The 27,032-nt window shown below is 50.1% G+C and overlaps 1 protein-coding gene across 1 annotated transcript; it reads right to left on the reverse strand.

Annotated features, from left to right (window-relative positions):
• Positions 1–5,305: 5,305 nt before the first annotated feature.
• On the reverse strand, positions 5,306–20,580 carry lrrc24 (leucine rich repeat containing 24). The gene is given in 6 exon segments (XM_078536312.1): positions 5,306–7,360; positions 7,449–7,500; positions 7,503–7,817; positions 15,745–15,913; positions 17,285–17,563; positions 20,419–20,580. Coding segments are annotated over 6 exon segments (1,761 nt in total). The 5' UTR covers positions 20,569–20,580; the 3' UTR covers positions 5,306–6,564.
• Positions 20,581–27,032: the final 6,452 nt, after the last annotated feature.

Raw genomic sequence — 27,032 nt, forward strand, 5'->3', positions numbered from 1 at the left:
TAGCATGGGCAAAGCAGGTACTGCAACATCTCACCTGAGAGTCACAGTGCCCCAGTGTGGGCACAGCAGGTACTGCAACATCTCACCTGTGGGTAACAGTGCTCCAGTGTGGACACAGCAGGTACTGCAACATCTCACCTGAGAGTCACTGTGCCCCAGGGTGGGCACGGCAGGTACTGCAACATCGCACCTGAAGGTCACTGTGCCCCCTACGGGCACAACCGGTACTGCAAAATCTCATCTTTGCCTCACAGTGCCCCAGTGTGGGCACAACAGGTACTGCAACAACTCACCTGTGGTTCACAATGCCCCAGTGTGGGCACAGCAGGTACTGCAACATCTCACCTGTGGCTCACAGTGCCCCAATGTGGACACAGCAGGTATTGCAACATCTCACCTGTGGCTCACAGTGCCCCCTGTGGGCAGAGCAGGTACAGCAGCATCACACCTGCGGATCACAGTGCCCCAGTGTGGGCACAGCAGGTACTACAACATCTCACTTTTGAGTCACAGTGCCCTAGTGTGGGCACAGCAGGTAATGCAGCATCTCACCTGTGGCTCACAGTGCCCCGTGTGGGCAGAGCAGGCACAGCAGCATCTCAGCTGCGGGTCACAGTGCCCCAGTGTGGGTACAGCAGGTACTGCAACATCTCACTTGTGAGTCACAGTGCCTAGTGTGGGCACAGCAGGTACTGCAGCATCTCACCTGTGGCTCACAGTGCCCCAGTGTGGGCACAGCAGGTAATGCAGCATCTCACCTGTGGCTCACAGTGCCCCGTGTGGGCAGAGCAGGCACAGCAGCATCTCACCTGCGGGTCACAGTGCCCCAGTGTGGGTACAACAGGAACTGCAACATCTCACCAGAGAGTCACAGTGCCCGAGGGTGGGCACAGCTGGTACTGCAGCATCTCACCTGAGGGTCAAAATGCTCCCTGTGGGCACAGCCGGTACTGCAACATGTCACCTGTGGGTCACAGTGCCCCAGTGTGGGCACAGCAGGTACTGCAACATCTCACCTGTGGGTCATAGTGCCCAAGTGTGGGCACAGCAGGTACTGCAGCATCTCACCTATGGTTCACAGTGCCCCAGTGTGGGCACAGCAGGTACTACAGCATCTCACCTGTGGGTCACAGTGCCCAAGTGTGGGCACAGCAGGTATTGCAACATCTCATTTGTGAGTCACAGTGCCCACTGTGAGCACAGCAAGTACTGCAGCATCTCACCTGTGGGTCACAGTGCCCCAGTGTTGGTACAGTGATCAGATTGCATTGGGAATATTGCATTCAAATTCTTAGAGAGAGAGCAGTGTTGATTCACCAGAATGATCCAGGGACTTAGAGGGCTGAAGTAGTGGTGATCTGCCCAAGTGCAGGGTTCCTACTCATTACTTACTGTCCTGCCCTTTCCTCCTCTTCAGTTCCCTGTTGGAGCCTCCCATTTTCAACTTCACTAAGCAACGAGCAACTTGACTAAGGAAAAGGATACATGAGGCGATTTTCCATTGCCTTCCCGTGTGCTCTTAAAGGAAACACAAGTCCTCTTCCTGAAGGGTTCTCCACCTGGAAGCAGCCACTGTCCCTCAAGGAATAAAAACAGAAAGTTCTGGAAAATCTCAGCAGGTCTGGCAGCATCTGTGGAGAGAGAAATAGAGCTAACGTTTCGAGTCAGCTCTGAAGAAGGGTCATACAGACTCGAAAGGTTAACCCTGTTTCTCCCTCCACAGACACTGCCAGACCTGCTGAGATTTCCCAGCATTTTCTGTTTTTATTTCAGATTTCCACCATCCACGGTCTTTCACTTTTATATTATTGTTCATTGAGGTTCCAGCTCTTTCGCCATCACCACTGAAACATTGGTGGTTCCACCCTCAGCCATGTCTCCTAACACTGAGCACAGGACCCTCACCTGGGCCTGGGGCCTGAGACCACCAATGGTCCCACTATTATCCTCACATTATGTGGACGGGTCACATAAACCTGGCTTGTGAGCCCTCTGAGTTTGAAAAGCTGACAGGCAGGGGAGACGGTGGCAGAGTGGTATTGTCACTCGGCTAGTATTACAGAGACCCAGGGTAATGCTTTGGAGACCCGGGCTTGAATATCACCATGGCAGATGGCTTGGAATTCAATTTTTTTTTAAAACCTGGAGTTAAGAGCCATGAAACCATTGCCGATTGTTGTAAAAACCCATCTGGGTCACTAATGCCCCTTTAAGGAAGGAAATCTGCCGTCCTTACTTGGTCTGGCCTACATCTGACTCCAGAGCCAGAGCAATGTGGCTGATTCTTCAATGCCCCCATGAATAAGGGCAGTTAGGGATGGGCAATAAATGCCGGCCTACCCAGTGAGGCCCGCACCCCACGAACCAATAAAAGAAAGTTAAAATCCTTTTGAGTGGATCCCACAATCGTGAAACTTTTCTATACGGCTGTCGTTGAGAGCGCTTATCCTTTTCTGGATGTCTCGCCTGGTTCAGTCGCCTTAGGAAAGTAGATCCTTTAAGGGTGCAGAGGTTACTGAACCAGGCAGGGAGGGTAACTTTCGAGCAGATCTTTCTTGATGCGTTCTGCTCTCGAAGAATCTCGGTGGAAGAAGAGTGTGATGAACAATTAGAATCAAGCCCTTGCTTCAGTTTTACTGCTGGATGCATTCAGGGGAAGGGCTACAATCACTCAGATGCAGGAAAAATCAGTTCCCGAGCTGATTCTATCAGAGCTTGACTCAGGAGTTTGATGTGTGGATGAGGATATCAGGGTGACACTCACTGACCGATTCCTTTAATGCACTGAAATAGTTCCAAATACCCATTGAATTAAAGTTAGATCTTTGTGATTTTCTTTCTTTTATTGATATTATTCATTTATATGTTTTTTTCCTAATGAATCAGCAATGTACCCGAAACAAATTTCCATATGGATAATAATAAAGTGAATGAATGTGAACGATTCTCCCCAAACACTTCTCGTGGTAGCGAGCTCCACACACGCTGTGTGTAAAGCAGTTCCTCCTGAATTCCCTATTGGCTGGTTGTTGGAACATTTTTAGCCTTTGCAAATGATGTAAGACAAACAAAAATATAAATCCATTGTTTTATTATCAAATGAAGTAATGCAGACATTACACAAGAGTAAACCCAATGTAGCTCATCCAACAAGAACACCTTATGGTACCTGTGTCTCATGTTACCACCCGTTTAGTTTTGGAGCAGACAGCTATTTAACAATCAAAGTGTTTGACTCATGGGGTAAGGAAACAATGGGGCTTGACTCTCCCTGTGGACAAGCCTATGTCTAACACTCTGACAGGGCCCCCCCAGCTAGGATTCAGTGGATGTTAATGCTCTGTCTCCTGTCTGTCTCCTCTCACTCTCCTGGAACTCTTGAAGATGTATAACTGCAGGCCTGTAAACCAGAGCCTGTCACTGACACTATCAGTGAGTCATTACGGCACATAGGGAGGACATTCATACCACTGAGTCCATGCCCACTCTCTGTAGAGTAAATCCAGTCAATCCCACTCCCCCACTCTATCCCTTTAATCCTCCGAGCTTATTTCCCTCAACTGCCCATTCAATTTTCTTTTGAAATCGTTAATCGGTTCCGCTGGCAACTCCCTCATAAGCAGCAGATTCCAGGTCATTATTACCCACTGCATTAAAAAAGGTTCCTCCTCACATCCCCCCAGTATCCTTTTGTCCAAAGCCTTAACTCATGAGTCCCCTAGTCAGTGTGCAGTCAGCTAACAGCAACAGCGTTCCTTTGTCTCTATCATAGTCTTGTACACTTCTGTCAAATTTCCCTTCAATCTCCTTTTCTCCAAGGAGAATAATCCCAGTTTCACCAGCTTAACCACGTAGCTGAAACCACCGGTCCCTGTGACAATCTGGAAAATCGAAGAGGATAACTGAAGCTCATTCACTCTGATGTCAACCTTGGTTCATCATGAACCTATTCCCATTGCTCTGCATTATGCAGTGATAAATAGCCCCCAACGGTGCTCAAGGGTCTCGGTTCTGCCTATGTTTGCAGTTGTGAACAGGTTAGCAGGATTCCAGTTACTACCTCCCAACATTCAGAACCGGTTAAATCCCAAACCTCATGTCAGTCTGGTGTGTGTCTATGTCTGTGTGTGTCTGGGGTATTATTATTTATTAAACTACCTGTCCAACTGTATTTGGCATGGGGTCACTGTTTAAAAATAAGGGGTCGCCCGTTTAAAACGGAGAGGAGGAGAAATTGTTTCTCTCCGAGGGTCGTGAGTCTTTGGAACTCTCTTCCTGTAAAGGTAGTGGAAACAGAGTCTTTAAATATTTTTAAGGCAGAGGTGGATAGATTCTTGGTAAGCAAAGGGGGTGATAGGTTATTGGGGGTAGGCGGGATGCAGATTTGAGGTTACGATCAGATCAGCCATGATCTAATTAAATGGTGGAGCAGGCTCGAGGGGCTGAATGGCCTACTCCTGCTCCTTGTTTGTATGTTCCTTCAGTCTGAATATTTTGTCATTTATACCCTCGGAAAGTGTTTGTGGCTATCTCTGTGTTCTGATGGATCAAACAGCAAAACATTCAGAACAGACAAACATCAATGGTAAACTTTCCTTTCAAATCACATTTCCTGCACAACAATGTGCTAAGTGGAAGGGGGAGGGGTCGGGAGGGGAGAGCAGGGGAGGGGGAGGGGAGAGGAGGGGCTGGGTGGGGAGAGGAGGAGTTGGGAGGGGGAGGAGAGAGAAGAGGCTGGGAGGGGAGAGTAGGGGAGGGAAGGGGAGAGGGGGGCTGGGTGGGGAGAGGAGGGGTTGGGAGGGCAGAGCAGGGGAGAGGAGGGGTTGGGAGGGCAGAGCAGGGGAGGGAGAGGGGAGAGTAGGGGAGGGAGAGGGGAGAGTAGGAGAGGGGAGACTAGGGGCTGGGTGGGGAGGGTGAGAGGAGAGGAAAGGCTGGGAAGGGAGAGTAGGGGAGGGGGAGGGGGCAGAGAGAGGAAGTGAAGGAGGAGAAACTTTGAGGGGGGCTGGAGCAGGAGAGTGGAAGTGGGAAGGTGAGGGAGGGGGGAAGTGGAGGGGAGGGGAAGAGGATGGGGAAGACAGAATGGGGAGGGGACCAGGAGAGGAGGGATGGAGAGGGGCGGGGAAGGGGAGGAGGAGGAGATGGTGAGGTGTGGAGGAATGGAGGGGAGGGGGGAGGGGGGGAGAGGAGAGGGGCGGGGAAGGGGAGAGGAGGAGATGGTGAGGTTTGGAGGAATGGAGGGGAGAAGGGGGAGGGGAGGGTGGGGTAAGGTTTCTTCACAACATTTCATAAAATACTCATAAACATAATCTCTTCTTGAGCTCCCCACCTCTCCCCTCCCCTCCTGATCGACTGTCCCTCAGACCTTAATAGCCCTCCCACTCATCATTACCCCACCCCCCTCCGCTACACTCCCACATGGGTTTATCATGTGAAGGGTCAATGGTTCACTGGAGCTTTGGGGAGCAGATGATGTAGTTGTCCCTCTGCTTACACCTTCTGGCCAAGTTCAGTGATTGTAACCAGGAGCAGGGACCCTGCACCAATGTCAGTGATGGCACCTTAACCCGCACTCCACCAATGAACCCAGTAGATATTAGTGATTGTGCCTGGGATCTCCCTCATCTCCGGAGAGTCACTGCCCCAACGTCGGGAAGGAGTTTACAATTTGAAGTACTGTGTAAGGATCAGATCCCATTTCCACTCTAATATCCTTCCCCCCCGCCTGACTTCAGTACCTCACCAGCCTGATTCACCAACTTCCCTCCGAATTAAGCTGCTCCTTTTGATCCAGCCCTCCTGCTGCTTCAGCCTGTCCTAGGCCAGTGTCCCAGGAATGGGGAAGAAATGCCGGAATCTCCGGTGATGCCCAGACCCAGGGAACGAATAAACCAAACCGGAAAATAGATGTGTGCATCCAGGGATATATTCACACACTTCCTTCATTGTCAAACGGTGACTGTCACACTCTCCCAACGCTATCTGTCTGTCTCCCGCACTTCCTGCTTTATCCCAATACCTTCCTTCCCTGCTTCCCAACCCGCTTTAATTCTGGCACTTTGTTAAGTATTCTCCCCCCCTCCCACTCCTCATACTTTCACCTTTAAACCCTTGCTTTTCTTTTCTCGTTCACTCCTTCCCTCTCGGATTCCCCTGACCCGCTCCGGGGTGGGGTCCTCTCCGCAGGTGAGGGACAAGGTGAGAGCGACGGGGTCATGATACAAAAACTAAAAGGCGCGCATTTACATAGCGCCGTTCACCACCTGGAGATAAACCCCCCCATGCCCCCCTCGCGAGTGCTTCGCAGGCGTCGTCGTCGCCGTGGAACGCGGCAGCCAATTTGTGCACAGCAAGCTCCCGCACGCAGCCACGTGATCAATGACCAGGCAAATCCGTAAGATGCAGCGATAAAATGTTGGGCCAGGCCACCGATGGAGGGAGAGAGATAGTTGAACAGCACCCTTGACATCCGCGGGGTGGGGGGGGGCCCCTCAGTTTAACGTCCCATCCGAAAGACGGCCCCTCCGACAGTGCGGCACTCCCGCGTCAGCCTGGCCTCTCCTCCTTTCAGCAGTGGATTTCGTACTTGATCTCCTGCTGGAACCCGGCGCTGCGGTTCCCCATCGCCTCCCCGTCGCCCAGGCCGTGGGGCCCCTGGGCCTCGGCCTCCTCCTCCTCGGCCGTCTGGGTGGCCTGGTCCTGGAGGGGCCCGGCCTGCAGCAGCAGCAGGAGCCGGCCCCGCTCGGCCGCCGTGTCCGTGTCCGTGTCCTTGTAGGTGCGGAAGTCCCTCTTGGTCCGGTCCAGGACCAGCATCTGGTGGCCGGCGGCGTCGCCGTACTCCTCCAGCTGGGCGAAGGTGGTGGGCCCGTCCGAGTAGTCGTGGAGGTAAAGGCCGCGCTGCTCCTCCTCCGCCGCCTCCCCCATCCCCGCCCTCTCCTGCTCCTCCTCCCCGGCCCCCCGCTGCTTACCCCGCCGCCGGCAGATCACCGCCAGCAGCAGGAGGGCGGTGAGGGCCAGCAGCGAGATGCCGGCGGCGATGCCGGTCTGGGTGGCCGTGCCCAGGGCGGTGAAGTCCAGGCTGTCCACGCTCTCGTACAGCGGCTCCTGGCTCAGGCCCGGCCGCCCCGGCGGGAGAGGGAGGAGGAGGCCCCGGCCTAGGCCCAGGCCCCGACCCCCGGACCCGGACAGGTTGACCGACAGCTCGAAGGCGGCGGCGGCCCTCCCGCCGGGGTTGCGGGCCTCGCACTCGTAGCGCCCGGCCTGGGAGGCCGTCAGGTTGCGGAGGGTCAGCGTACCGGCGTCACCCGAGGCCCCGGACCCGGCCCCCGGAGGGCTCAAGGCCCCGGATCCCGCCCCCGGAGGGCTCAAGGCCCCGGATCCCGCCCCCGGAGGGCCCCAGGCCCCCGCCCGGCCCGAGGCCCCGGACCCGGCCCCCGCCGCCCCCGGAGGGCCCGAGGCCCCGGACCCCGCCCCCGGAGGTCCCGAGGCCCCGGACCCCGCCCCCGCCGCCTGGAGTCGGCCCGGCGCCGCCGCGGCCTCCACCTTCCTCCAGCCCACCGCCGGCTGCGGGTAGCCGGACGCCCGGCACACCACCCGCAGGTCCTCCCCCAGGCGGCTGACCACCACCCCCTCGCCGCGGTCCAGCCGCACGGCCGGAGGGATGCAGACCAGGCTGTTCCCGGGGATGTCCAGCAGGCTCTGGCCAGCCAGGCGCGGGGGCTCGGCGCAGAGGATCCTCTTGCCCAGCAGCAGCCGGTGTCCTTCCTGAATGATCCAGGCCCTCAGCCAGTGCAGCACACAGTCACATCGCCACTGGTTACCTACAGAGGAGAGAGAGAGAGATCATCTCAGCCAGTGCAGCACACAGTCACATCGCCACTGGTTACCTACAGAGGAGAGAGAGAGAGAGATCATCTCAGCCAGTGCAGCACACAGTCACATCGCCACTGGTTACCTACAGGGGAGAGAGAGAGATCATCTCAGCCAGTGCAGCACACAGTCACATCGCCACTGGTTACCTACAGGGGAGGAGAAAGGGGAGAGATCATCTCAGCCAGTGCAGCACACAGTCACATCTCCACTGGTTCCCTACAGAGGAGAGAGAGAGAGATCATCTCAGCCAGTGCAGCACACAGTCACATCTCCACTGGTTACCTACAGAGGAGAGAGAGAGAGATCATCTCAGCCAGTGCAGCACACAGTCACATCTCCACTGGTTCCCTACAGAGGAGAGAGAGAGAGATCATCTCAGCCAGTGCAGCACACAGTCACATCTCCACTGGTTACCTACAGAGGAGAGAGAAAGGGGAGAGATCATCTCAGCCAGTGCAGCACACAGTCACATCTCCACTGGTTACCTACAGAGGAGAGAGAAAGGGGAGAGATCATCTCAGCCAGTGCAGCACACAGTCACATCTCCACTGGTTACCTACAGGGGGGGAAGAGAGAAAGGGGAGAGATCAAACACCCTTCATCGTCCCTAAACCAACACTTCCCACTGGCTTTAATCATCCCTAAACCAACACTTCCCACTGGCTTTAATCATCTTAAACACCTCAATTGGACCAGCCCTTCATCTTCTGCACTCAAGGGGAATACAAGCCTCCACTCTGCAGCCTCTCCTCATAACTTAGCGACGGGTAAGAAATGCTGGCCCTAGACAGCGATGCCCACATCCTGAGAAAAAAATAACTCAAAACCCAAATTTTAAAAACCTTTTTTAGATGCGCTATCACTCTGGTGAATTTGTGCCACATCCTCTCCAATGCCCATATATCTTCCCTGATGTGCCAGCGCCCAGAGCTGGAAACAATGCATGTCAAACCTCCATAACAGACAGCCTTATAACCCCTCCCCGAATCCTACAAACCCTCCCCGAATCCTACAACCAGTCCCCGAACCCGACAATCCCTCCCCGAACCCGACAACCCCTCCCCGAATCCTACAACCCCTCCCCGAACCCGACAACCCCTCCCCGAATCCTACAACCCCTCCCCGAACCCGACAACCCCTCCCCGAACCCGACGATCCCTCCCCAAACCCTACAACCCCTCCCCAAACCCTACAACCCCGCCCCGAACCCAACAACCCCTCCCCGAACACTACAACCCCTCCCCGAACCCGACAATCCCTCCCCAAACCCTACAACCCCTCCCCAAATCTTACAACCCCTCCCCGAACCCTACAACCCCTCCCCGAACCCTACAACCCCTCCCTGAACCCTACAACCCCTCCCCGAACCCGACAATCCCTCCCCAAACCCTACAACCCCTCCCCAAATCCTACAACCCCTCCCCGAACCCTACAACCCCTCCCCGAATCCTACAACCCCTCCCCGAACCCTACAACCCCTCCCCGAATCCTACAACCCCTCCCCGAACCCGACAACCCCTCCCCGAATCCTACAACCCCTCCCCGAACCCGACGATCCCTCCCCAAACCCTACAACCCCTCCCCGAACCCGACAACCGTTCCCCGAATCCTACAACCCCTCCCCGAACCCGACGATCCCTCCCCAAACCCTACAACCCCTCCCCGAATCCTACAACCCCTCCCCAAACCCGACAACCTCTCCCCGAATCCTACAACCCCTCCCCGAACCCTACAACCCCTCCCCAAATCCTACAACCCCTCCCGAATCCTACAACCCCTCCCCGAATCCTACAAACCCTTGCCAATCCTACAACCCCTCCCTGAATCCTACAACCCCTCCCTGTATCCTACAACCCCTCCCCAAACCTACAACTCACCCCAAACCCTACAACCCCTCCCCGAATCCTACAACCCCTCCCCGAATCCTACAACTCCTCCCCGAACCCTACAACACCTCCCTGAATCCTACAACCCCTCCCCAAATCCTACAAACCCGACAAACCCTCCCCAAACCCTACAACCCCTCCCCAAACCCGACAATCCCTCCCCAAACCCTGCAACCCCTCCCCAAACCCTACAACCCCTACCCAAACCCAACAACCCCTTCCCGAATCCTACAACCCCTCCCCAACCCTACAATCCCTCCCCAACCCTACAACCCCTTCCCGAATCCTACAACCCCTCCCCAAAGCCTACAACCCCTTCCCGAACCCTACAACCCCTCCCCAAACCCTACAACCCCTCCACGAATCCTACAACCCCTCCCCAAACCCTACAACCCCTCCACGAATCCTACATCCCCTCCCCAACCCTACAAACCCTCCCCAAACCCGACAACCCCTCCCCAAACCCTACAACCCCTCGCCGAACCCTACAACCACTCCCCAAACCCTACAGCCCCTCCCCAAACCCTACAACCCCTCCCCGAATCCTACAACCCCTCCCCGAACCCTACAACCCCTCCCCAAACCCTACAACCCCTCCCCGAATCCTACAACCCCTTCCCAAACCCTATAACCCCTCCCCGAATCCTACAACCCCTCCCCGAACCCTACAACCCCTCCCCGAATTCTACAACCCCTCCCCAAACCCTATAACCCCTCCCCGAATCCTACAACCCCTCCCCGAATCCTACAACCCCTCCCCAAATCCTACAACACCTCCCCGAACCCTAGTAATCCGTCCCCAAACCCTATAACTTTCCCCGAACCCTACAACCCCTCCTGAAACCCTAGGTAACTCTCCCTCAATCCTACAACCTCTCCCTGAACCCTAGTAACCTCTCCCTGAGCCCTAGCAAACCCTCCCTGAACCTTACAACCTCTCCCTGAACCCTAGTAACCTCTCCCTGAACCCTAGTAACCTCTCCCTGAACCCTAGCAAACCCTCCCCAAACCCTACAACCTCTCCCCGGATCCTAGCAACTTCTCCCTGAACCCTACAACCCCTCCCTGAACCCTACAACCCCTCCCCAAATTCTACAACCCCTCCCCGAACCCTACAATCCCCCCCTGAACCCTAGCAACTGCTCCCTGAGCCCTACAACCCCTCCCTGAACCCTACAACCCCTTCCTGAACCCTCTCTCTACTCAGTCTGTCCATGGTCTTTTGCACATGCTCCAACTGGCATTGGAATTCTCTCTCTAAACCTCCCCACTAAGACCCTATTTAAAAACCACTCCTTTGTCTGAGTTTTGTTAATCACGCCTTCCTAATATCTCCTGCTTTGGCTTGCCATTTGGTCCCATTGTGACTCCGCATGAGGCACCTTGCCAAATTTTCCCATCGTGCCAAAGGCGATATATAAACGCAGTTGTTGTTGCCGCTTGCTCTTGGCCCCGAATCTACTCAGACTCCTTTTTGCTGCTTCACCCTAAACCCGTTTACCTGGGGGAGTGTGTGACAAGTGATGGGTCAAGTCAAACTGTTTGCTCTGGTGAAGGGTTCGAGGGTCCAGGGGAGAAAATCAGTTATTAGAAAATCAGGAATCAGGAGAGAAGTCAGGAACACAACAGTCAAACCCAAGGGAATAGAGTCGGGAATGAGTTTCTGGGAATACCATTAAAGCTTCAGGAGACAATACTGGATTCACACAGTAAGGGTTCATTTCCATTGACCCTGCGCCAGTTCAACTGCTGGAACTTTGCTGGAGCTGCAGGAGATTGGGAACAGCTCCCAGGAAATTCCCACACATATTCTCTGTGACCTGGAGATGGGCTGTTCATACGTTGCCTGGAGGAGAGGCTCAGGGAAGTCACATCACCGTGTACAGTGAAGCACCAGGAAAAGTTCAGCAAATTCATCAAAACAACAATCACAGCCCAAGTGACATCCACAAAAGAAAGCATTGTAAAAGGGAACATTAACCCCTTGTTGGCCACCATTAAACTTCCAGTCTCTGACACTGTGTGAACTTCACTGTAAAAAAAACCCTGTCTCTCACACTGTGGATATCACTGTAAATAACCCCCATGTCTCTCACACTGTGTGTGAATGTCACTGAAAATAAACCCCTGTCTCTCTCACTGTGGATATCACTGTAAATAAACCCCTCTCCTCTCACACTGTGTGGATATCACTGTACAAAAAACCCTGTCTCTCACACTGTGGATATCATTGTAAATAAACCCCTCTCTCTCAAACTGTGTGAATATCATTGTAAATAAACCCCCCTCTCTCAAACCGTGTGAATATCACTGTAAATAACTCCCTGTCTGTCACACTATGTGGATATCACTGTAAATAGCCCCCTGTCTCTCACACTGTATGTGAATATCACTGTAAATAAACCCCTGTCTCTCACACTGTGTGAATATCACTGTAAATAACCCCCTGTCTTTCACTGTTACGAATCTATAATAATTTTCAGAATATTTTTCTGGTTTATTGTGAAGTAGGTTTATGGGGGTGAGTATAGTATAGTTGAGTCTGTGTGTGATTTAATAGCATTTGGAGTCAAGTAGACTGAAAATTTGAATTCATCAAAAGAAGCTAGTTGCTTGACATGCTAATTAATAAACATGGATGCTGGATTAGCATGTAAGGTGTGAAGGTAAGTTGCATTTTTAGATAAATTAAGGGATTATTTGGATTTCAAAGGGATCTTAGCCCTGCTTAACTGGGTTAAGTTGTAAACAGACCAAGAAGTGCGTTTATTTTAGAAACATAGAAACTAGGAGCAGGAGTAGGCCATTCGGCCCTTCCGAGCCTGCTCTGCCGTTCAATATGACCATGGCTGATCCTCTATCTCAACGCCATACTCCCACTTTCTCTCCAGACCCCTTGATGCCCCTAATATCCAAAAAATTATCAATTTCTTTCTTGAATACACTCGGTGATTCGGCCTCCACAGCCTTCTGTGGTAAAGAATTCCACAGGTTGACCACCCTCTGAGTGAAGAGATTTTTCCTCATCTCAGTCCTAAATGGCCTGCCCCCTATCCTGAGACTGTGGCCCCTGGTTCTAGACTCCCCAACCAGGGGAAACATCCTCCCTGCATCCAGTCTGTCTAGCTCTGTTAGAATTTTATACATTTCAATCAGATCCCCTCTCATTCTTCTAAACGCTAGTGAATACAGGTCCAGTCAAACCAATCTCTCCTCATACGACAGTCCTGCCATCCCCGGTATCAGCCTAGTGAACATTCACTGCACTCCCTCTATGGCAAATATATACTTTCTTAGGTAGGGAGACCAAAACTGCACGCAATACTCCAGGTGTGGTCTCACCAAGGCCCTACATCCCTACTTCTGAACTCAAATCCTCTTGCAATGAAGGCCAACATACCATTTGCCTTCCTAATTGCTTGCTGCACTTGCCTGTTTACTTTCATTGACTGGTCTACAAGGACACCCAGATCCCTTTGTACATCCACATTTCCCAATATATCACTATTTAAATAATACTCTGCCTTTCTGTTTTTCACACCGAAGCATATAACTTCACATTTAACCACCTTATACTGCATCTGCCATGTGTTTGCCCACACACACAACTTGTCTAAATCGCCCTGAAGCCTCCTTGCATCCTCCTCAAAACTCACAACCCTGCCCAGTTTTGTGTCATCAGCAAACTTGGAAATATTGCATTTGTTTCCTCATCCAAGTCATTTATATATATCGTGAATAGCTGGGGCCCAAGCACTGATCCCTGCGATACACCACTACTTACCGTCTGCCACCCAGAAAAAGACCCATTTATTCCCACTCGCTGTTTCTGATGTGTCAACCAATTCTCAATCCATGCCGTATATTACCTCTGATCCCATGTGCTTCAATTTTGCCCACTAGCCTCTTATGTGGGACCTTATCAAATGCCTTCTTGAAATCCAAATACACCACATCCACTGGTTCTCCCTTATCTATTTTACTAGTTACATCCTCAAAGAACTCCAGCAGATTAGTTAAGCATGATTTCCCTTTCATAAACCCATGCTGACTTTGTCTAATCCCGTTAATACTTTCCAAGTGTTCTGTTACCATGTTTTATAATAGACTCTAGCATTTTCCCCACTAGCGATGTTAGGTGAACTGGTCTGTAATTCTCTGTTTTTTCTCTCTCTTTTTAAATAGTGGGGTTACATTTGCCACCCTCCAATCTGTAGGAACTGCTCCAGAGTCTCTAGAATTTTAGAAGATGACCACCAATGCATCCAATATTTCCAGGGCCACTTCCTTTAATACTCTGGGATGTAGATTATCAGGCCCTGGTGATTTTTCAGCTTTTAACCCCATTAATTTCTCTAGCACCATTTTTTTGTACTAATACTGATTTTCTTCAATTCCCCTTTCTCACTAGACCCTTGGTTCCCTAACATTCCTGGGAAATTATTTGTGTCCACTTTTGTGAAGACAGAACCAAAATGTGTTCAATTCTTCTGCCATTTCTTTGTTCCCCGTTATAATTTCCCCCGTTTCTGACTATAAGGGACCTATATTTGTCTTCGCTAATCTTTTTCTTTTCACATATTCATAGGAGCTTTTACAGTCAGCTTTTATGTTCCCTGCAAGTTTACTCTCGTACTCCATTTTCCCCTTCTTGATCAGTCTTTTTGTCCACTTTTGCTGAATTCCAAACTGCTCCCAATCCTCAGGCTTTTTGCTTTTTCTGGCACTTTTATATGTCTCCTCTTTGGATCTACTACTATCCCTAATTTATTTTGTAATCCATGGTTGAGTCACCTTTCCTGTTTTATTTGTGTGCCAGACAAGAATGAATAATTGTTGTAATTCATGCATACATTCCTTAAATATTAGCCATTGCCCATCCACTGTCAACCATTTTAGTAAGGTTCCCCAATCCATCATTGCCAACTCGCGCCTCATACCCTTGTAGTTCCCTTTATTTAGATTCAGGACCCTGGCTACTGACAATATTGGCAACATGAAAGTTTTTATATAATGTGGAAGATACAGTTTCAACGACATATGGAACAATAGAATTTACATATTAAAAAGAGAGAAACATATATAAAGGAGAATGAAAGGCTATGTGGAAAAAAAGGCCATTTAAGATCTAACAGGAGTGTGTGAAATAGCCTAAATGAAGCCTCCAGCCATGTGTGCATGAGTCCACTATGTAACAAAACTGAAGTTGGGGAAAAGCCATTTGGAATTCCGCTGTCAAGTGGGTATTGTGTTAACTTGCTGGTTCTGTTTTAAATCTAAAATCTATTTTTGACTGTTGCCTTACAGGGGGTGTAACAGGGAGTCAGATTAATTAGGAATTTTAGGAGTTATTTTCATAGTAAGCAATTGTAGTCTTATTTATGTGTTTGAAATCTTTTATTTTGTTAATAAATATTTTAATTTAATTTTTAAAATCTCTAAATGCCTTGGTGGACTTATTGCTTCTAAATGTATAATAAATACAAATTGCAAAACCATTGTGATAACGCGACCAAGTTTCCCTTGTGGATTTGGTCTGCCTGGCACACATCATCTGCCATGTCATAATACTCATACTATGTGAATATCACTGTAAAAAAAAAAAGTCTCTCACACTGTGTGATATCACTGTAAGTGACCCACTGTCTCTAGCAGTGTATGAATATCACCAAGTTTTTTTTTATTCATTCACAGGATTTGGGCTTCGCTGACTGGATATCACTGTAAATAACCCCCTGTCTCCCACACTGTGTGGATATCACTGTAAAAGACCCCTGTTTCCCACACTGTGTCAATATCACTGTAAATAACCCCCTGTCTCTCACACTATGTGGATATCACTGTGAATAACCCCCTGTTTCACACACTGTGCGGATATCACTGTAAATAACCCCCTGACTCTCACACTGTGTGGATATCACTGTAAATAACCCCCTGTCTCTCACACTGTGCTGAGTTGAATATTAAAGCTGTGAGGCTGTTTTCTCACCAGTCAATCTGAGCTCCTGGAGGCTCCTCAGGGGTTGGATTGATGCTTGGTGCAGAGTATGGAGGCTGTTGCTGCTTAGGTCCAGCAAGGCCAGTGACGAAAGCCCCAGGAAAGCTTGATCAGCTAAAGATTCGAGATTGTTCTCCTGGAGATGAAGCTCCTGTAACCTCTGGAAGAGAAACAGAACCGTTGTGAACAACCGACCTTCAGGCTTTTAAAATCCCAACCTCCTCAGCACACACTGCTACTTCCTCATTTACTTCATTGTCCCTTTCATTCTACGCAGTCCCCCTGATTTCCATACCACCAGCCTCCGCCCTCCGCCCTTTGCCCTTTGCCCTCCATCCTTAGCTCAGGTTTCTCAACAGAAGCCATGAACTGAGATATGTTAAAAATGATCATTCATACCTCTCAAATTTACTATTCCTGTGCTGGTCCAAGGACAAATAACACCTGTGCACCCAGGCCCCATTTGGTTTCTCTCCTGCTGATTCTCCATCCCTTCCAGGGGGAAGTGATTGATCATCACTCCATCCAGTGTGAGGCTGTCGCTCTGACCAGTGCGAGGCCGTCCCTCCATCCAGTGTGAGGCCATCCCTCTGACCAGTGCGAGGCCATCCCTCCATCCAGTGCCAGGCCACTCTTCAGTTCAGGATCCACTCTCCCTATTCTCCCTCCATTCAGCTTCTATTTCCCTCAGTTCATACTCCCCCCTCAGCTCCCACTCTCTCCCCCATTGCCTACCCTTCCCCTCAATTCCCACACCCTCTCAGTACCCATCCTCCTGAGTGCCCACCATCCCCTTCAATGCTCACTCTCTCTCCCCCATTTCCCACCTTTCTCCTCAGTGCACTCATCCCCCCTCAGTGTTCATTCTTCCCCCATTTCCCACTCCCCCTCAGTGTCCACTCTCCCTCAGTGCCCACTCTCCCTCAGTGCCCACACCCCCTCAGTGCCCACTCCCCCTCAGTGCCCACTCCCCCTCAGTGCCCACTCCCCCTCAGTGCCCACATCCCCTCAGTGCCTGCATCCCCTCAGTGCCCACATCCCCTCAGTGCCCACATCCCCTCAGAGCCCTCTCAGTGCCCACTCCCCCTCAGTGCCCACTGCCCCTCAGTGCCCACTCCCCCTCAGTGCCCACACCCCCTCAGTGCCCACTCCCCCTCAGTGCCCACTCCCCCTCAGTGCCCACACCCCCTCAGTGCCCACACCCCCTCAGTGCCCACATCCCCTCAGTGCCCACATCCCCTCAGAGCCCTCTCAGTGCCCACTCCCCCTCAGTGCCCACACCCCCTCAGTGCCCACTCCCCCTCAGTCCTCACTCCTTTTCAGTGTCCACTGCCCATTCAGTGCCCACTCCCCCTCAGTGTCCACTCAGAGCCCAGCCCTCCTCAGTGTCCACTCCCCCTCAGTGCCCACCTCCCCTCAGTGCCCACTCCCCCTCAGTGTCCACTCCCCCTCAGTGCCCAATCCCCTTCAGCACCCACTCCCCCTCAGTGCCCACTCCCCCCACTGCCCACTCCTCCTCTGCACTTTATACCTGAAGTCCGCGAAAGGTGAAGTCTGCCAGCCGGGTGATCTGGTTTCCTGCCAAGTACAAGACCCTCAGGTGACCCAACCCTTCGAAGATGCTACGGTTCAGTTGTTGAATCCGATTGCCATTCAATGCCAACTCCACCAGTGAGTGTTGCCTGGACAGGGCACCAGGTTCGATGGTGCTGAGGCTGTTGTTTTGAATGTAGAGGTTCTGGAGTTTGGAGAGATGGGAGAAGTCCTGATGGTTGATGTGAGCGATGTCATTGTCTTGCAAGAATAAGGTCTGAGAGAATGAACAAAACCCAAGTTAACTCACTGAGGCAGAAAGAGCGAGAACAGACAGAGAAAGAGAGCGAGAGACTAAGAGAGAAAGCGAGAGACAGAGAGAGAGCGAGAGAGACAGAGAGAGAATGAGAGACAGAGAAAGAGAACAAAAGACAGAGAGAGACAGAGAGAGAACGAGAGACAGAGAGAGAGAGCAAGAGACAGAGAGAGAATGAGAGACAGAGAGAGAACAAGGGACAGAGAGAGAGCGAGAGGCAGAGAGAGAGAACAGGAGACAGAGAGAGAGAACGAGGGACAGAGAGTGAGAACAAGAGATAGAGAGAGAGAACGAGGGACAGAAAGAACAGGAGACAGAGAGAGAGATTGAGGGACAGAGAGTGAGAACGAGATACAGAGAACGAGAGACAGAGAGTGAGAGAGAATGAGAGAGAACGAGAGAGACAGAGTGAGAAAGAATGAGAGGCAGAGAGTGAGAGAGAGAACAAGAGACAGAGAGTGAGAACGAGGGACAGAGAGTGAGAGAGAATGAGAGAGACGGTGAGAAAGAATGAGAGAGGCAGAGAGAGAGAGAGAGAATGAGAGAGGCAGGGAGAAAGAGAACGAGAGACAGAGCGAGAGAACGGGCAGCACAAATCAAACAAGAATTCCCCATGAACAAGCTGGCAATGCACAGGAGAAATAGTGAGAGCACTCAGTCCAAAACATGTGGTGACAGAGTATGGAAGCAGCAGAAAAACAGCATGATAGACGTGGGGAGAGAGGATAAAACAAGTCTAATTACAACACAAGGCAGCAGAGAACAATTATAGATCAGAAAACGGTGAGAATGTGAAAGCAGTAGGGAAACAGGATGTGACAGGGAAAGGCTGAACAGAAAGAGTAAACAGCACAAAACATTGCTTCAACATTAAACCGACATTCAGAGCCGTTTAACCATATTCATCAGCATAAAGGTGAAAGTGTGAAATTGGAATATTTTCAATCTTTCTCCCCCAAGCGAACTCAGGACAGGCTCAGTTTAAATTGAGGTACAACATTCTGTAATTCTCCCTGACCTGCACAGTGCAGCACTGTACCTTCCCCATATGGATTGTGGTTTAAGAAGGATGGCCAGCAGCTTCGAGGGCAACTAAGAACAGATGGCAAACACGGCTTTGCCAACATGACCACATGCCGGGAAAAAAGTCAAAAGAAATAGATACATTTTCTTCCCTAGGCGACCTCGGCCAATTACCCCTCATCGCTATATCTGGGATTTGGTGCTAGAATTTACTCAGGTTTAGCCTTTTATTTTATTCATTCATGGGATTGTGGGCTTCGCTGGCTGGGCCAGCATTTATTGCCCATCCCTAATTGCCTTTGGGAAGGTGGTGGTGAGCTGCCTTCTTGAGCCGCTGCAGTCCATGTGGTGTGGGTACACCCACAGTGCTGTTAGGAAGGGAGTTCCAGGATTTTGACCCAGCGACAGTGAAGGAACGGCGATATATTTCCAAGTCAGGATGGTGAGTGGGTTGGAGGGGAACTTGCACCAATGGTCGCTCCCATAAGCAGATGTGATGTCCCTTACAATCTGGAGTGCGTCCTTTTCTTCTCTTTACCTAGTTAAACAGTGGCATGACCCAGGGATGGTAACAGACAACCCTTGCTCCTTATACTACACACCAGCACCTGAATTCTTCACACTTTGAGGAAGGAGGACTGAAGCAATATTACACCAAGGCAGGGAACAGCTTCAGTTAGTTCACCAGTTTCATTGCACAAGAAGGGGGCCATTTGCCAGTTTTCTGACAGAGCTATGCTCTTATCCCATTCCGCTGCTCACATCTTTATCCACTGTCCTTTCTCAGTCCTGGCTCTGGGTCCAAGCAGTCTCTCCCCTGAGTCAGAAGGCATCATCATGTCCCAGGGACATAAGCATAAAATCGAAGTGTACGCACGGTACTAAAGGGAGTGCTGCATGGTCAGAGGTGCCACCGGTCAGATGAGACATTAAATCAAAGTGCCGTCCGCCCTCTCGAGTGGATGTAAAAAAAATCCCACGGGACTATCTGATAAATGAACAGGGGAGTTTTTCCTAGTGTCCTAGTCAATATTTATTGTATTGTCACTGGACTAGTATTCCAGAGACCCAGGGCAATGCTCTGGGGACCCGGGTTCAAATCCCACCAGGTGATGAAATTTGAATTCAATCAAAATCTGGAATTAAAAATGCCTGATGGTGACTATGAAACCATTGCCGATTGTCATTAAAAACCCATCTGGTTCACTCCTGCCCTTCAGGGAGGGAAATCTGCCGTCCTTACCTGGTCTGGCCTACATGTTACTCCAGACCCACAGCATTGTGGTTGACTCTTAAAAATGCCCTCTGAGCAAGGGCAATTAGCAATGGGCAATGAATGCTGGCCTAGCCAGAGACACCCACATCCCATGAACGAATAAAAAAAAACCCAACAAACACCAACTAACAGATTAATTGGGTCATTAACACCTTGCTCCCTGCGGCAGCTTGCTGTGCACAGATTCTCTGCTGCCACAATACAACAACATCTATATTTCAAAAGTATTGTACAGTGGCTGTAACGTGCTTGGGGACATCCTGAGGTTTTGAAAGGCGCTATAGGAATGCAAGTCTTTCCTTGGGAAGCCACTGTGGGTTCTAATTCCTCCACAATTTGTGCATTTCAGGACCCCACAAGACTCTGCGTTAAATTAACTCTCCCCATCTCCTCCCCTTGTATTTTTATTTTGGTGATGAGGTTGCAGCTTCTCCATTGTGAACTCAGTGGGATCAGGCTTGCACCACATGGTACGGTATGAGGGGGATTGCTGCACTAAGTCAGTCCGTGAAGTTACCTGGGTGAAAGGAGGAATATTGGACGGTACAGTTGTCAGTCCTAGAGATCCACATTCCACGGTTGTACTGTAACACCGGCACCCTTCAAGGCAGCCCTGGGACCGAAGCACCTGGAGGCTGAGTATTATAAAAGTGGCGACGAAATCCATTGGGTCAGAGTGGATAACCTGTGTGTAAATAAACAGCAGAGGAATTAATACCTCAACTCGCTCTGTGCTCATTGAAAAGGATCCTGCCAACAATGAGGCCAACCTTTAGTATCCATCTCATTTTAACTTCTCTTGGGTTGCTCTCATGTTCAGCCCCTGTGCATTTTATTCTTTCACAGGACGTGAACGTCGCTGGCTAAGCCCTAACTGCCCCTTGAGAAGGTGGTGGTGAGCTGCCTTCTTGAAGCACTGAAGTCCCTGTGGTGTAGGTACACCCACAGTGCTGTTAGGGAGGGAGCTCCAGGATTTTGACCCAGCGACAGTGAAGGAACGGCGATATATTTCCAAGTCAGGATGGTGATTGTGAGCTTGTAGGTGCTGGTGTTCCAGTGCTTAGAACCCTGGCAGCTAAGGCACAGGCACCAATGGAGAGAAGACGATTGGGTGACCTGCCTATATGTTAGGGGGTGGGTGGGGGGTTGGGGGGTGAGGGGTTTGCCCTTGTAGGGGCAAGACTTCTGCCCGCCCTTCTATATCCCCAACCACAGACTCTATCCTGGGGTGATGTGTCAGCTGCATGTACCCAGCCAGCTCCTCCATTTCCCCCCATCAAGAGGGAGCCCTGCCAGTACAAGCAAGAAACTTCCAGTGGTAATGTAGCACAGATAGGGCAACAAGGGGTCTTGAAGGGATCAAAGACCCCAGCTTCAAGGCTACTATTGCAGGCCTCACCTGAAACTGAGACCTTCAGCAGGGAAGTGTTTGAGGCCTACTGAAAGGAGAAGAGGCCTCTCCACAGGTGAGGGGTGCCACTTCCCAGGGTCCACTTTGAACATGGCAGACAAGCGTTGCCAAGTCTGGTTAAATGCATTCCTGGAGATTTCATCACATGATCTGGCTTCTCCAAATACCGGCACCTACCATTGGTTCACCTGGTGGCACTTCCCTCTTCCGATGGCCAATTGGAAAGTGAGAACAGGCTCTTCATTCCCCAGTCTGTTTATTCCTGACTGTTCATTAAACAGCCCTTTCCCCAGCATCCATATTGTCACAACGAATGAACAGAAATGGGCTCAAAGAAAATGAGGAAAAACCCCCTCTTTGAAAATATCCCGATGAATCGTTCCTGAGCCACTCGCGAGGGAGGGGAAGTAGGGGAGGTGAATGGTGTGCTGGTATTATTGCTGCCCTGGTAACCTGGGGACCTGGGTTCAAATCCCACCAAGGCAATTTGAATTCACCAAAAGTCTGGAATTAAAAGTTGAGTGGTGACCATGAAGCCATTGCTGACTGCTAGAAAAATCCATCTGGTTCACTCATGTCCTTTAGGCCTGGGCCCTGGTCTGGCCTACATGTGGCCTCCAGACCCACAGCAATGTAGGTTGACTTTTAAATGCCCTCTGAACAAGGGCAATTAGGAATGGATAATAAATGTTGGCCTAGCCTGTGATGCCCACATCCCATGAATGAATTAAAAAAAAACAATATTCTGGAGATTATTCTCCAATTCCTGGTGGCCCTGGAGGGTTCAAGTTGGGGGTGTGCATGGGTGTTGCTGTTGAAGTGTTAAAAGTGACTGTAAACTTCACCATGCAAATTTCTTCCATGGGATGTGGGTGTCACTGGCAAGGCCAGTGTTTGTTACTGATCCCTAATTGCCCTTGAACTGAGTGGCTTGTTAGGGGGCATTTCAGAGTCAATCCTTGCTGTGGACCTGGAGTCATATGTAGGCCAGACTAGGTAAGGATGGCAGATTTCTACCCCTACAGGGATATTAGTGAACCAGATGGGTTTTTACAACAATCAATGAGAGACAAGATGGAATTTAATTGAATTGAATTTAAATTCCACCCTCTGCCATGATGGGATTTGACCCCATGTCCCCAGCACATTAGCCTGGGCCACTGGATTACTAGTCCAGTGACATTACCATTATTCCAACATCTGCTGCATTCTCTGCCTCAGCCCTGTCTGGTGACCAGCTGCATTACAGAGGAACATTCCGGCAGCATCTTAGAGGGAATCTGATGCAGCAACAGTCTAATCTCTTTACCATTTTTAAATTGTCCCTCTGGTAAGAAAAAATGAGCAAGACTTGTACTTAAATGCATCTTTCCCAACCTCAGAAGGTCCCAAAGCATTTTACAGCCATCTGAGTACTTTTTGAAGTGCAGTCACTACATTGTGATGCACAAAACACAGCAACTAATTTTCACACAGCAACTTCCCACAAGCAGCAGCGTGGTAATGACCAGATAATCTGGTTTTTTAATCATGTCACTGGAAGGATAAATATTGGTCACATCAGCAGGGAGGACTCCGCTGCTCTCTCTGAAAATCGTGACATTTACATCCACCTGAAGGCAGACAGGGCCTTGGTTTAACATTTCATCTGAAAGCAGGCACCTCTGACAGTGCTGCACTCCCTCAGTACTGCACTGGGGGCATCAGACTAGAGATTTTTGCACTGGAGTTGGACTTGAACCCTCAACCTTCTGACACAGAGGCAAAAATTCTACCCACTGAGTCACAGCTGGCACAAAAACCCATTACTTACCTTACATTATTTGTCCCTTCTCTTAGAATTGCTGAATTTTATTCTCTCCAATGTTTCAATAATTTATACAAAGGCTGTAATGATCATACATCGGTGATTCATCCTGACATACCCGGCTCGTATTGTTCCCTCAAACAATACCATCAGGAAACACTCGTTAACCACTTGTGGAATCTTGCTGTGCATATTCTTCTTTGATTAGTTTGTTTATATAATGCCAGGCTCTTCAGAGTAACTCATTGTGTGCTAAACGCTTTGCAATATTATGAAGCACATGATATTTCCGCACATTCACAAGAGATGGTACTCAGTTTGCATGAGTCAGGTAGGTGTGAACGGACTATGAACTTGATGTGCACTGTTTATGTACAGGAGCTGAGACTAAGTCTGAGACTCTCATGTTTCTCATGAATCTCAGGGTGTGGGTGATGTTGATAAGGCTGTTCTTATTGCCAGTTGCCATCTGTAGTGGTTTTTGAAGTGTGGCTCATGAACCCAAGCTCCAGGTTGCTAGTCCAGTATAACACGTGAATATTCATTTCCTCCCCATTCATTCTGGATACTGCAAAGGCTATGGGCCCTGACAATATTCCGGCAACAGTACTGAAGACTTGTGCTCCAGAACTTGCCACGCCCCTAGCCAAGCTGTTCCAGTACAGCTACAATACTGGCATCTGCCCAGCTAAGTGGAAAATTGCCTGGGTGTGTCCTGTACACAAAAAGCAGGACAAATCCAACCCGGCCAATTACCGCCCCATCAATCTACTCTCGACCACCAGTAAAGTAATGGAAGGGGTCATCAACAGTCCTATCAAGCGGCACTTGCTTAGCAATAACCTGCTCACTGACTCTCAATTTGGGTTCCGCCAGGGCCACTCAGCTCCTGACCTCATTACAGCCTTGGTTCAAACATGGACAAAAAAGCTGAACTCAAGAGGTGAGGTAAGAATGACTGCCCTTGACATGAAGGGCATTTGACCGAGTGTGGCATCAAGGAGCCCAAGCAAAACTGAAGTCAATGGGGATCAGGGGGCAAACTCTCTGCTAATTGGAGTCATACCTAGCACAAAGGAAGGTAGTTGTGGTTGTTGGAGGTCAATCATCTCAGGACATCACTGCAGGAGTTCCTCAGGGTAGAGTCATCAGCCCAACCATCTTCAGCTGCTTCATCAATGACCTTCCTTCCATCATAAGGTCAGAAGTGAGGACGTTCGCTGATGATTGCACAATGTTCAGCACCATTCGCAACTCCTCAGATACTGAAGCAGTCCATGTCCAAATGCAGCAAGACCTGGACAATATCCAGGCTTGGGCTGACAAATGGCAAGTAACATTTGCGCCACACAAGTGCCAGGCAATGACCATCTCCAACAACAGAGAATCTAACCATCTCCCCTTGACATTTAATGGCATTACCATCAACAAATCCCTCACTATCAACATCCTGGGGGTTACCACTGACCAGAAACTGAATTGGACTAGCCACATAAATACTGTGGCTACAAGAGCAGGTCAGAGGCTAGGAATCCTGCAGCGAGTAACTCACCTTCTGACTCCCCAAAGCCTGTCCACCATCTACAAGGCACAAGTCAGGATGGAATACTCCCCACTTGGCTGGATGAGTGCAGCTCCTGCAACACTCAAGAAGCTTAACCCTATCCAGGACAAAGCAGCCCGTTTGCTTGGCACCACATCCACAAACATTCACTGCCCCCACCACCAATGCACAGTAGCAGCAGTGTGTGCCATCTACAAGATGCACTGCAGGAATTCACCAAGGCTCCTGAGACAGCACCTTCCAAACCCAAGACCGCTACCATCTAGAAGGACAAGGGCAGCTGATATATGGGAACACCACCACCTGGAAGTTCCCCTCCAAGTCACTCACCATCCTGACTTGGAAATATATCGCCGTCCCTTCACTGTCACTGGGTCAAAATCCTGGAACTCCCTTCCTAACAGCACTGTGGGTGTACCTACACCACATGGACTGCAGCGGTTCAAGAAGGCAGCTCATCAGTACCTTCTCAAGGGCAACTAGGGATGGGCAATAAATGCTAGAGAACCATTTTACTACTTAAGTGGTGCTGACAATGAATTGTACATTACTGCACTGTACTAAATCAATGTAGATGGTCTATGTATAAAAGCTGAGATATGATTCATTCAGTACCAGACAGAATTAAACCGATCATCATTGCACACAACACCTTCAGCCTGAGGCAGTCCTCAAGATGCAACATCAAATAAAAACCGATTACCTGCTCCAATCAGTTGTTCCTCGAACCTGCTCGAACCCACAGAAGTTGCAATAACTGATCTCACCCTTGCTGCTCCTAAAGCATCGGGAACTTGGTGTGCACTGTGCCAGGGATCTCAATGCCCTCCTAACTGAACAACTCCCGCTGTATTCTGACCTTTGACACCGGGCTGTAGTTTGTGGCTCCCTCATAGTGAAACTAGAATAAGTGGATGTTGTGTGCCCTGCACTGTAATATTGTAATTACAGCACACCTTTGTGTACCACACTCTGTGCCCCACATTTACTGCGGAATTTATTGCACCTTCTCAATACAAGCCCTTATTTCGAATTTACCCTGGCCATGCACCACCCATTCCACCGGCTGAGCCAAGCTGACACACACACACACACAAACACACAGCTCACAGCTCACACACACACAGCTCACACATACACACACACAGACACACACAAACCTCACACACAGATCACACACACAAACCTCACACACACACAGCTCACACAGCTCGCTCACACACGGCTTTGAATCACTGGCTTGAATCTGGGAGGCAGCCAGCTTATCTTATCTTCTCTTTGTAAAGAGCATTGTCTTACTTGTACTCTCAATATCTCCGACAGTGTGGGTGGGCTCAGGTAATATCAGTGCTATCCTCTCTATTTTTTTGACAGCAGACACCGGGAATAAAGAGCGAACTGTAGAACTGGCAGGTAGCAGTTTTCCACAGCAACCTCGCATGCCAATTATACCGCGAATGGGGAGACTTCATTCTCTCATCAAACTCTGACAGGGATCGTTCAGTGAGCACAGTCCCTAATGATTCATGCAAGAAAAATCTAATAGCGTCCTCAAAGTGGGCAAACTCTCCACCCCTGCAGCCTTCTCCCCCTTCAGTCCTCGCCCTGTCCTTTGACCAACATGTTCTGGGTAATTCAGCCTCTGATAGAAATGATGTTGTGTCTGTGCAGTGAGGATTGCAAGTCAAGTTACCAAAGCAGAGACAATGTGGCTGTGACAGAGAAACAGACTGACAAAGTTGCTTCTCTCTCTCTCTCTCTCTCTCTCTCTCTCTCCCCCCCTCTCTCTCTCCCTCTCTCTCCCTCTCTCTGAGAGCTCCAGGTACATGCCGCAGGTTGCTCAGTATCAGCCAGGAAGGGGAAAAAAAACAGGAGAAGATGATTTCTGGCGCTCTGACTCTCCGACTCTCCTTGCAAAAGGCTAATCTCTCTGTTCAGGTGCTGACATGACTTACTCTTGATCCAGTTTTCAGTATTCCATGCCACAAGCAAAATGCTGCGGGGGGCCGGAAATCTGAAATAAAAACAGAAACGGATGCTGCACAGAATGCTGCCAGACCTGCTGAGCTATTCCATTGTGCCATAGGCTTTCCTGTTTCTCTTTTATCTTCTGTCTGATTTTTTTTTAAAACTCATGTTTAGTAGGAAGAACAGAGAGAGAAACATAGAAACATAGAAACTAGGAGCAGGAGTAGGCCATTCAGCCCTTCAAGCCTGCTCCGCCATTCATTATGATCATGGCTGGTCATCCAACTCAATAGCCTGCTCCCGCTTTCTCCCCATACCCTTTGATCCCTTTTGCCCCAAGAGCTATATCTAACTCCTTCTTGAAAACATACAATGTTTTGG

Source organism: Cetorhinus maximus, chromosome 3 (genome assembly GCF_964194155.1).
Source record: "Cetorhinus maximus chromosome 3, sCetMax3.hap1.1, whole genome shotgun sequence".
NCBI lineage: Eukaryota > Metazoa > Chordata > Chondrichthyes > Lamniformes > Cetorhinidae > Cetorhinus > Cetorhinus maximus.